This window comes from Pelmatolapia mariae, linkage group LG9, assembly GCF_036321145.2.
Source record: "Pelmatolapia mariae isolate MD_Pm_ZW linkage group LG9, Pm_UMD_F_2, whole genome shotgun sequence".
Lineage (NCBI taxonomy): Eukaryota > Metazoa > Chordata > Actinopteri > Cichliformes > Cichlidae > Pelmatolapia > Pelmatolapia mariae.
The window spans coordinates 14663879-14676602 of NC_086235.1; the positions used below are offsets into that span (position 1 = coordinate 14663879).

At 37.1% G+C, this 12724-nt stretch overlaps 1 protein-coding gene across 1 annotated transcript in view; it reads right to left on the reverse strand.

Annotated features, from left to right (window-relative positions):
* Positions 1 to 12433, reverse strand: part of LOC134634725 (cadherin-7-like) — a 29526-nt gene extending 17093 nt beyond the window's left edge. The window contains exons 1-5 of the mRNA XM_063484070.1: positions 12287 to 12433; positions 5699 to 6077; positions 5268 to 5562; positions 3370 to 3489; positions 877 to 1044 (exon numbers count right to left, since the gene is read on the reverse strand). Of these exons, the coding sequence (XP_063340140.1) occupies positions 877 to 1044; positions 3370 to 3489; positions 5268 to 5562; positions 5699 to 5926 (811 nt within the window). The 5' untranslated portion in view covers positions 5927 to 6077; positions 12287 to 12433. The remainder of the gene's footprint in view (positions 1 to 876; positions 1045 to 3369; positions 3490 to 5267; positions 5563 to 5698; positions 6078 to 12286) is intronic.
* Positions 12434 to 12724: the final 291 nt, after the last annotated feature.

Consider the following 12724-nt stretch of genomic DNA (forward strand, 5'->3'; position numbering starts at 1 on the left):
CCCGAACACTGTATACAGAACTTGACAGTAACTTGTTAATAGCTAGTCAAGAGAGGCTGCTTGTCTGTAAAGTGATAAGAAGGAAGAACATTGTGGTGGAGGGTCAATTTGTGTGAGTCAAAGATAAGTTGTGGCAACACATAATCCCAGCCTAACTGTAATAAGAAGATGAGAAAATGTGATTGTGTCTTTGAGCAACTCCATTTGGATGGCTGCCACAACTGGGTGGAACTCGACACTCGACAGGAAACCAGCTGCTTGTGAAGAAAAAAAAACTGTGCCGATAATAATTTGCAATTATGTGACAAAACATAGGACATGGTTCAAAGCAAAGTGTGGCCATACAATATTTAAAAGGCCTTTTGACTGAACATAAAATTCATGGGACACATTCAATGAATGTGAATGTGACATTAATAGTTAAAGGTATCATTCTTGCTGTCTCAGTCCTACAGAATTGATTTCTTCCCACGGCATTCATTTAGTGGGGTTTATCACCGGGAAGGCTAGGTTCGCTTCCAAAGGTCATGACAAATGTCCTCTCGTGTGTGAATGATTAAATTCATCCAGTGTATGGAACATGTACACAAGCGCAAAATGAGCAAAACATCCCAATCGCCTTTGCTGTCTCCTTCACTCTCTCTCATTCTTCTCTCAAGCCTGCCATCTTTTAATTTTGGCTGCTGGCTGAATAACAGACAGCTGAATGCAGCACAAACCACCCACCCGAACCGAAGAAGTGTGATCAAATAAATAGCTCATAGGTATAATATTAAACATGTCCTCACAGACTGCAATGCTTTGTACTCTTTCATTGATTCCCTCACTGTGTATGGCCTAATGTTTGCATCACTGTGAGTCATATCTGTGACTCACGCTGCTGGAATGTGGGTCCATTGTCATTGACATCAGTCAAGCTGACCGTAACCGTAGTGGAAGAGGAATAACCGCCGCTGAGACCCAGCATATCCTTCACCTGCACCACCACCTGGTACTGCTCTCTGGCTTCACGGTCCATATTTTGCCAAGATGTTACAATAATCCCTGCAAGTAGATAAGACACAGAGAGAGGAGGAGGGGGCCAAGAGGAGTCTTTGGTTCATTAAGACAGCATTAAATATATCTGTGGGTGGGTTTATTTTGTTTAGTTTTTTTTTCCCAACCAACTGTAAGCAAACAAACTTTGCCTGAAGTTGTACTCGAGCGTGCCGTGCAAAATGTGCAGTAAAACTGCATCACAATAAATGTCCAGTCTTCAAATTTAATCAGCACAAAAAGGAATATTAAGAGGGCTTTCAGATGACTTAATGCTTCCTCTGTCTGGGTAAACTGGAAGATGAGGGCAACAGTAAACAATTTAAATCAAACAAATTAGATTGACCCAGCAAATTTATATGCCATTTGTGGATTTGAATTCATCTCAATATCATGTTCACTGAATCTTGTGTTGAAATGACGTAAACATTTTCATAGTCTCCATTTTTACTATGAAAAGATCAAAAATTCTCTGTGGTAGCTGGGGTGGTCACCAGCGCCTCAGTGACCCTGATAAGGATAAGCAGAAGTTGGATGGAGTTAAAAAAAAAGTAAAAAAAAAAAAAAGTAAAAAAAAAAAAAAAAAAAAAAATATATATATATATATATATACATATATATATATATATATATATATATATACATATATATATATATATATATATATATATATATATATATATATATATATATATATATATATATATATATATCTCCAGACTTGTCCTAACAGGTCAACTGAAGCCATGTGCAGAACTACAAGTTGTAGTCATTTGGAGTCAACTGGTACCTACGCTTCAATTGAAACTAACAATTGGTTTTCTAAAAAGTCATATTTGGCCTTTTACATATTGCAGTAATTTACATTTAAATATTTTATTCCATGCCGGTGATGTCCTCCCCCAACTTGTTACAGTTAAGGTCAATAACATGTGTGGGAAGTGCTGTAACTGACCTCTGATTTACACAAGAAAAGTGTAGTGGGGATGCATGTGGGCATTAGTAAAATCAATTGTCTGTCACAGTATGAACTTGTCTAGCTGGCCTCAAAAGTAGCTAAATCTGTCAATAGCTGTTTTAGGCTCCAGTCATTCTAGGGAAAAAGTGGTTGTATACGATGAAAATTACTGTGATTGCGACGTATGATCTTCTTGCCTTTTAAATGGTTGCTTCAAAGACAGAGACCAGCTCTGAGACCACTTAGAGTTAGCTGCCATCTTCAAACTGGTGTTGGCAAGTCAAGATGGTGATAAAACATGCCTAAATGGCACTGAGACAGAATCAGTCTGCTATCAGTTTTTGACTGAATTGGATCAAGTTGGCACTTACATGCAGTCTGTTTGCGACAATACCCTGATTAACTGTGATAAATCTCAAATCTGTTGCTATCTACATCAGACGGGAAGTGCTGTACCAAAGCCAGGGGAGGACGTTCCACTAGCAGACTGCATAGAATCTACACATCAGGCACATTCTCTCAGATCTAAAAGGGTCAGATTTTTAATTTATGCATTTCTAAACAAATGGAGGCAGCTAATTGATTTTATTAATTACCCACATTCTCCCAAGAACAGCGCAAATTTGTGGTTCAAAACTAAGGGAGAAAGTAATAGCTGCATTTTGACAGGTATACATGTGTGGGGCTCAGCTGCAAACACTCTAAGACAAAGAACTAAGTAAAAGCAAGAGGACTGCCTTGACCTATCTCTCCTTGCTAATTAGTCGCTGATTCCAATAACTATTTCGGCAATTATCACATACATAAGACATGCTTGTCAGAGTTAAATTTAGCTTAGTTTACAGTAAATAGCCTACTACAAACTAAAGTAACTCACGTTTGTGTGTTTTATTATTTGATGGAGCAGGTGAGTTCTGCTCATCGGGGGAGACTGATTGTGACGTGCTGGCAGTCTATCAGTGTTTATAAATTGGATGGTGATTTATTGCAAACCATCGACAATCTATTTGAGAGTATTTAGTGTTGTTCTTTATCTGAGTTGGACTAAGAGAGCTTGCCTCCCGCCAGGCGCCTGTTGCAACCATTGCCTTGTGAACGAAAGTGGTTTCTGCAACTACTAGCAATTGGTCCCAGACGGCAAAACAAATGCAGTGCAATTACTGCCAATCACCAGTTTCCTGGTTGCACAGAGTTTGCTGTCCAATTTTACTCTACTGTGACTGAAGCCTTAGAGATACAGTTACCAAGTAAGTTTATGTAATCTTATAATTAAAAAGAAATGTTAAACTTGTCAAAAGTGAAGATCTGACATTTTCCTGATTAAACAGAATGGCTAGTTTAAACTAAAACACTTTATATCTGTCAGCATCATGTACCGGTCTTTGGCTCCACAGAGAAGTAAGGTTCCCCCTGCAGGATGGAGTAGATGAGCTTGGCGTTATTTCCAAACATGGGATCATCAGCATCTGTGGCTGTCACCTGTGCCACTGTGGTCCCTGTGGGGGGGGAGCAGATCACACAGTCAGAGTTAGCTCAGGCAGCAGTTCCAGTCGATGGGGAAATAAAGTGATTATAGTATAGTCCCGCAGGGTCTGTCTGACTGGCTCCAGGGGGGAGTAGTGGAAATGGAAGAGGGTGGATAGTTGAGGTAGGGTTAGAGGAGGGATGTTGACTAAGGCAAAAGGGTTGAGAAGGTGGGGGCGGTAAAGCAGCCTTGGTCTTTCACCACTCGGCAAGGCGGTGCAGGTGTGCGTGACAGCCTCTCCAGCCCTATTGTGACGTCTCACTCTCCACGTGCCGCTTGTTTTCTCTCCTTCGTTCTCATTCACTTTTATCTGTCCATCTTTCACACTTACTTGCATTTTCTCCACTGACCATATCCTTGTCCTTGCTTTGCTTTTTACAGTATATTTTGCTCCCTCAGCCCTCTTCCCTATCTAGTTCTTTCTTCCCACAGAGCACTCTGTCTTTCACACAGTCAGGGATTTACCGCAGCATTTCTTATTTTACAATGCCCTCACTCCAACCTTCCCCTCTCACTTTCTCTTTCTGAGTCAAATGCATTATGATTTATTACGAGCTAGATATTATGCTGCTAAAGCAGATTACATATAAATTGAAATGGTAATGTCTGTGGTATGAAAGGGCAGTGGTTATAATAACATTATTTAAGAAATTTATCCATAAAGGCATTGGAGCTATCATACAGAATCCAATATTTTTAACTTCCTGAATAGGGACAGATGACAGACATTCATATAACCTTTTGTTCATTGTCTTCAGTCAATATTTAATTTAAGTAAATTTATTTCAGTAGCATGTCAGTTTTTATCAATACGATAGAAAAAGTTTATTTGCAAATAAATTACTCCTTTTTGTGAATTATATTTTAAATACAAAAGACGGATCCTTACAGATCTAGACATCATGTCCTATTAATACCAGAAATTGTACAAAATAATTTGGAGGGAGCAGTGAAGAAGAGTGATGGAGATAAAAGGTAAAAATGCTTTGAGCTCTCAGTAAGAGCAAGACCTGTATAGTATAAGTATGAAATAATTATTTCCCCATTTTAAGAAAGAAATTTAGAAAATGTCTACTATAATACTGATTATTAATCTAAACTCAAGTGAAAAATGCTAATCACTTCTTGTTCTTGTTGATATTCTTAAAAGGAAGGTTGATTAGTGGGTTAAGGATTTACAACTCATTGTGACAGAACAGCCTCCCTTGATAGTATTTCTCTCCTAAGTTCAACAGGCAGAGAATGCAATAAAGTGGCTCCAGAGTCCTTAATACTTACAGAAAGGTTTTGAACTACAGCCCATTCATTCTTGACTGTTTCTAGGAAGTGCCATCTAGCAAAGTGGAAGCTTAGAAATTCTCTGATAAGAGTCAATAAAAAGTACATGTATGTCCAATATTGCTATTACCGCTAATATTACTAATAATTATTTACACATTATGTAGTAAAAGCTGAGATTTAGAGACTCTCTACAGCTGATGCCAATTTTGGTCCTAAACTATTGAGTTTAAAAAAAGGCTAGACCTGGACAAAGACGTGTTTAAATTCTAATGCCAACATGCCAGTACGAGCATGCTAATGCCACAAGATTAGCTTGCTAACACTAGATCAGAATGTGAAAAGTGTTCTAAGAAGCACACCATTAACAAAGCATAACCAAGGCTGTTAGAAATGACCTTTTAAAATGTAGTTAGTGTCTGTGTTTTCAACATTTCATAAATGCACTTTTTTACTTTTTTTCACACATACCAATTGGACACATCTCAGGAATGCTGGACACATATGGCTCATTCTGGAACTGGGGGACATTGTCGTTAATGTCCTGCACCGTGATGATGAACTCTGACTGGGGCTCCTCTGGTTCGTTGGACCATCTATTAATGGCCTGGGCTTGGAGCACATAGAACGCCTTTTCCTCACGGTCAAGCTTCTTCAGTGTCCGGATTTCCCCAGTATACTCGTTTATTTCAAACACATCTCCAGCACCTTCTCCTGATAAAATGTACTTGATGGAAGACTCACCTTGATCAGAATCAGATTTGAGCTACAAAAAGAAAAGGAAGGTATATTAAAGTTGTTTTTTTAATTTTGCATATTTTCCCGAGGTAACTAGAAAGCATGCACTTTCAAAGGGAAGTACCATATCAAGGACATGGCAGACATTCAATGTGAAGCAGTACCTGGCCAATAACACGAGGAGTAGGATCTTCCTCGGGGACAAACAGCTGTTTCCAGATCCAGCCTCTCTTCAGGCGATGGTGCAAATGAGTGGACCCCTGAGCCAATTGTTGGGCTTCCAGACCCTGAGTACCTCTCATATCACTCAGCACCCCACCAGGAATCATAAAAAAGACCATCGCCACAGCCAAAACACTCGGCATGCTCATTTTTACAGTCCATCCGTACATTTCCTCTGCACTTCACGTGGATAGTGGACAGAGGATAGTAGTTTCACTGGTCCATGTTACAAATTCTTCATTCACCAGCACCATAATTCATGATCCTGGCAGTGCTGCATCCCATCTTGTTATGATGTGGTTTGTATGCATGACCATGTCTCTAAAATAAAAGTTAACAATTCAATTAATGTCTGCACTAAGAACTTCTCAGTGGGGCACAGAGATTGAAAAACTGTCAGTGGTAAAATATTATCTTTATGATTTAAAAGGTACATTTTAAAAATTGGAATATTAAAAGAGAACTAATCAAAAATATATTTACTTTTGACCCTGAAAATATTTGCATGCTCTAGTTAATAAAAAGGCCAGTCTTTTGTCAGCGGTATGTAAATACTATTGAGAGGATCTCTATTTGATTAATAAATGATAATCTAATCTATAGCATTAACTAAGCCATAACACTGATGATTAGTAAATTAGACGATTGGATTCTAAACATCCACGAAAACAACTAGAAGGTACTTGGATATAGAATTTGTGCTATATTAAAAGTAGTGGATACATTCTGTGTCCTATTGTCCTATTTGGGGGCTTTCATATAACAGTTTCTTTTTTTTTTTTTTTATTAATTTTTTACTTTTATGAAAAACTGCAATTAAAAATTAATTTGTCAGGTTTTTGTTAGGCTGCATAACCAAGAGTTATTTAGGTTACATTTAGGAAAAGATTGAAGTTTAGAGATAAATATGTATAAAGGCTACACCACCGATATGTCATAACCGGAAACCCTTCTGAAAATCTATGCCAAAACTTGCCTTAACCCAGTGTGAAACTTCCTATAAATATAACTACTCGTCATGTCAACACAGTCTCCATGTCAACTGTGATTGACTGTGATCAGCCCCCTTGTTTCCTCCTATGCTATTTTCTCTTCTGTCACCATTACGCAAATTGATAAAAAGAGGATGTATCAACTTGAAGAGAGAGAAATTGTAGATCAATGGAGGCACCTCACACAGGACTTTAAATAATGGCAACTGCAGCAGGCTTCATTGTAGGTTCTACATAAATTTGATGTAAAATTACAAAGCATACAGTACCCTGGATATTTAGATGGGTATCTGGGTCCTTTACAAGCATCCAAACGTAATTAGTTGGGAGACACAGCTGTAGCTATTGTCTACATCCACTGCATCATGTATAGATACCAAAGAACATTTTGTGTTTGATTTTGAGATGCCAGAGTTTTGCAAAGCAGCAATATTTGATGCCCCAGGCATGAGAAGAGGTTGCATATAAAAATGCAAACATAACCAAATCACTTGTTGACAAGATCATCTTGAAGGTTAACTATTAAAAATGTTGAAATATTTAAAAGTGCTGTTAAAATACAGTTCTGCATTTATGAAGTTGATTCTGATAAAAAAAATATTGTCAACTTCTGCAGTGTTTGATGTCTATGAGTGCGCAACAACAAAGCAGATATCTAACAAATCTGAGATAGAAAATCAAAGGAGAACTGTTTTTTTTTTTTCATAATCCTGCAGTCCTGCAAAAGCATCTGAAAACAGTCCTTTGTTTTGAATCCAGACAAGGGCCTGTATTGTGTTATAGTGATGGTGGTGCTGAAAGGGGCTAGGGCGGGGGTGGGGCAGAACATCATTCCTTGAGCATGACACTGCACTCTGCAGCTGACTAATGAAGACTTCTAATTAGATCAATGTCTCCCCAGACATGGAAAACAGAGACACACATGCCTCTGACAAACTATGAGTCAAATCGATGCACCAATTATAATGTGGACCAAGATCAGGGTCAAGAGTGTAAGGACAATGAAAGTCAGGCAAGACAGCAAATTAGTTAGGACCACACAGATACATTATCTTACACTGACAGCATTGCTCGAGTTAGAAGACTTTAATTTGGACAAATTCATCAATCCTTTTCATAGGAATTAAATGTGTTGTTGTTTTTCTTTTCCACGAGAGACAATGAATATCTACTGTGTTGACATGACACTGTCAAAGGACGGCTTGTGATTTTATGCTGCACAGGGAAACCACTATTAATAGCTTATCAACAATTTCCCCAGTTTTATTTTCTGCCCTATTATTTTAGATGTATTAAAGACTCGAAATTCTTTCACTTCACTTTTCATTTTTGACTTCTGTCCTACATGGTGAAGCAACACAAATTATTTATCTTTTCATTAAACCTTAACCTAACTTTATACTGCTCTCCGGTCAAGCAGCAAACCATACATCAGCACTCAGTGGGATCAGTTCTCATTAAGGGATAGAATTCACAATAGCCATAATTCTAAACTATCTTAATAGGATTTTTTGACACTGCAATATAACCACATAACATATACAGTCCCACCATGTGAATGCTTTAATACAGACTGCTGCACAGGAGCAGTGCATGGTTTGTTAGCATCGCTGGTTCCCGTGGAAATATGCACTATACCCCAGGAAGTTGTTGTAGCAGTTAGAGTAGCTGCAGTATTAATGCTTTAACAGCTCATAGTGTTCATGTTTAATCTTGTAAAAGTAAATTGGCTGTCAAGACCTATTTGTAATGAGCTGGTAAAATCAATTACTGATGCCTTTTATTTCTTAAATTCAATTTCGATACAGAACGTGAAAGAGAGTATGTGTTTATGCTTATGTATGTCCTTACAGGCCGTATTCATATCTCCGAGCATCGTGGAGTGACATTCCAATTAGTGGCCAGTGAATCGTGAGCCGTTATGGTCTTTCATAGGGCTGCCAAGCATGCGCCCAAACTGAACGCCTTGAGCCAAAACTAGACAAGAGCCCTCAATGATGTTTGTCTGAGCAACTATTCAGCTGCCAACATGCCAAGGAGTCTGCCTCAAAATCTTCCCGAGGATATCAGTGTGGCCAAAATAGTGCACAGGTCAACAGATGTTTTTTGGTTTTTTTTTATGCCAATTTAACAAGATGGGCCTTTCTACAAATAACTGATGAAATTCTGGGAAAATAATATGGCCAAAAAATAGCTCGAGGCCTGTAAATAGCAAGCATTAAGGAGCAAGTGAAACATGTGTCCATGGGTGACAACTATCTTAATAGTACTTGATAATAACAGTGACCCTGCCAAAGTCTATATAAAAGACTTCTAGATTATGATTTGATTAGCTATTTCATACTTATTACTTGTTACATGTATCAATATGGTATGAAAAAATCAGAGAAACAAGAAAACAGAAAGAAAGATCACTGGACTCCACGGTTCCTTTCAGAAGAAATTCTCATTCTGCATGACATGCTGTACATGCAGAGTGCCCTGTGGTTGACAGCCATTCATTACCTCTAATAGGCCTTCTTCCCATTTCTAGCAGACCTCCTGTAGCCTGTATGTACAGAACGCTACTCTACCACATGACAGAATGACAATGAGCTGCAGTCTCACAATGTTAAGCACTAGATGCGCTGAGACCGTCACATCATTTTCCTATATGGTGATGTGTTCTAGCTAATAAAATGACGCTCTTTTGTAGGAATGGTTCTGGGATGCTATTAAATTGTGTCTAATGTGCCAACACAAATGTTGCAACACAGCAATAAAGAAAAAGCAGCTTTCACTTGACATTGTGGATGACATGTCAGTATCAATATACAATGCTCACGCTAACTGCTAAATAATACTAGCTTCATGAGATAATTAATTATTGTGGTTTTCAAGCATAAACCGTCAATCATCTTCTTACGTGGTGTTGTGTATGATAACTGAGAAAAGGAAGCACTGAAAATGTATAAATTTAAACTCGGATGTCTACTTTGAATACAGCTGTTTGAAATCTTTAAGAAAAAACATCTGTTAAGCCTCACTTCTTTAAGATCAAGCTTCTAAGACAAAATGTCCTTAATTGGTCATTTGGGAGCCTACCATGGGACTTCGCTGTTTACTGTTCAGCTTCATAAAACAGTAACACTGACATGTAGCACTTGTTTTCTAATTCGGGGTGTCAAACAAGTCCAGAGAATGAACTAGAACAACCAGGGAATGTCAAGCCATCATGTACTTGTTAGTAAGTAATTTGTTTGATTTTATTATGTGCACAAGTGGAAATCATTGCTGCTTAGCAAAATGTCACGAATTTCCATTGACGTTAATCAACAACAGCACTACATCCTGTTTTTTCTCTCCTTTCTTTTCCATCAATAGTAATTGAGTGATACTACTAGAGTTATTGCAAAATAATATAAAAGGAATCAGTGAATTTATATTTCATTATAATAAAAAGTTTGATACAAAAGTATTACATCAAGCTTGAAGATATCAGATATTTTTTGAGTGAAATTTTGAATGAAAATAACTTAAACAGCAGACTCATATGGAATAAATAAGTCAGTATGCTTTTGAATTAATCAGTTTTGACATTAAAAATAAATGTAAACATTGAGGAATATACTTACAAGTTGATACATGAATTGATACGAATTGTTTCCGTTTGCTTTGTGTTTATTTACTTTTATATTATTTAATTTACTGTGCCATTTTCATGTCATTTTCATGTTATGAATCAGTTTATCCATTTTTAATTTATTATTGTGTTTTTGGATTTCTTACACATGCCCCTGTGCACTGGTACATTGACCATCCTGCTGTATTTTCTCTAATGCATATTAAACTCTCTCTAATGATTTGTCCCTACTGTGGATCGGCTATAGAATTCTAACTGTCCATATGTAAAGCCAGAAAAGGAACATGGTAGTCTGTTCTGCCTGTCTGCCCTCACATCCATCAGATGTTATTCTTCAGGTGCTTTTTGCAATTTTATTCATTAATTATTAGATTTCCTTTAGACAACAATTTTTACTATAACTATTAACATTACTCTTTATAGATAAATTAGAGTAATATTAGTAACTCCTGAAATTAGAGCTGGGAGTTACCAACAGTTCTGTTTTCAGTTATTAATTTTGGATTAGATTAGTTTATTTATTAGTTATAATTACTATTATCAGTTTAGGGAAGAATCTTGAATCTAATAACTCAATTGTGGGGTTGTTGGAAAGTTTTCTTCTCTTTTGCTTGTTTTTTATCAGGAGTCCCATTTACTTAATTTGTGTTTGTTCTTTATGAGTACTCATGTTCACTTTATAAAAAAAATGTCTTGATTTGCAGAACTGTTGTTGCATTTCATAGGTTAGATTCAGGGACCAGAATGTATTTGGGGGTGCATCCAGGATCTGGACCTGGGTGCCTCTCACACCAAAAATAAAAACCATAACCCAAGAATAGCTTTTATTTGTGTACTATTGAAGCTGATCAGCAAAATTCCAATATGAAGAATTGTCTTGATCAGCTGTTCTGTTATACAAGAGGCAGATGTCTGATTTCATAACACACTTTGAATGACAAGCCCTCTTTGCATTATGCAGCACAAAAACATAAAGAAATAGTAAGAGAAAATGCTAAAGTAATGAGTTTTGTTTTTTTTTTTTGGGGGGGGGGGGGGGGGGGGGGGGGCTTTGACATACAGAACGTTAAACTAATACAGGAAAAATTAATTTCAAAATAATTAAATTAACTGATGAAATGGAAAATTTGGGAATGGAAAACTGGAAAATATGTTTATAGCGATTAATTGCTAAAAAAAATATATATATATATCATTTTATATAACTTTTTAAAGTGTATTTTTATTCTAACTTTAATTTCTGTTCATTTGAAGGCATATATTTATATAAAATGTCATATATATGGAGTCATTTATTTCATTCTGTACTGGTTTGTAATTTTGGCAATCATGGTCCTCCACAGACCACAACTAATTATCAGTTTAGCGTACTGAGTGGCCCAGCATTTAGTCCTTGTTCATTCACACATGTCCATTCACATAAACAGCTAACATAACATACACTTTATTTTCTCTTAGTTGTTTAATTGTATAGTGAGAATGTTTTTGGTATATTCGGGTATTTGTATATCTGCGTTTATTGTCTTCAAATAAGTGACCCAAAACACTGAACACACATCATTATAGGTAATAATAATCTATTTAATTGTTACTTTTTCATTAATTCAATATTTGAAAATGTAGAATATACACAGGGGTCAATTGCTCAATAGAATAAAAAGCGTATTTCATAGGAAGCTATTTTTCCATCAAAAGCCATCTATAAAGAGCAAAAACTTTACAGATGTCTTGCTGTGACTAATACACAGAACCCACGGGCTCATTTAGAATTCATGGAGTGAAGCTGTGCCCTGCTTTTATGTTTCAAGCTAAGTTATTCTTTGTGTTCTTTCTTCTTATTCTAGAGAATATATAAACCTGCATCTAATTATCTTCTTACAAAAGATAATCACTTTAGCAACCAAGACCACACCTACCTGTTTGTGTAATTCTGCTGTCACCCAAGCCACTTGTCACCAGCTGCCATCAAGAAAGATCATTGCTGAGTGTAAGAAAACACAATCTGCTTAACTAAATACCCTGGTACTGGAAAGCAATTCAGTCACCACAATAGCAGAAGCAAATGCTCATAGTCCTCACAATGCGTAATCCCCTCCACTGACGACCTCCCCTTATCTTCTTCTTCTTCGCCCCTTTTCTGTCCTTCTCAAACTTCCTGAAGAAGAACAAACACAGGGTCTATTGTTAGGGACTCACATCTGAACACTGCAGAACACTCGGGGCCTTCATCACCATGCAAATAGTCACAGCCCAGACTTACAAATGGATTTCTATCTTTTTTTCTCCCTATTTCTGTGAACAATCCTGCGCTTATTAGAGTTGAGCTAGAACATTGACAGGACAGTAATTCATCC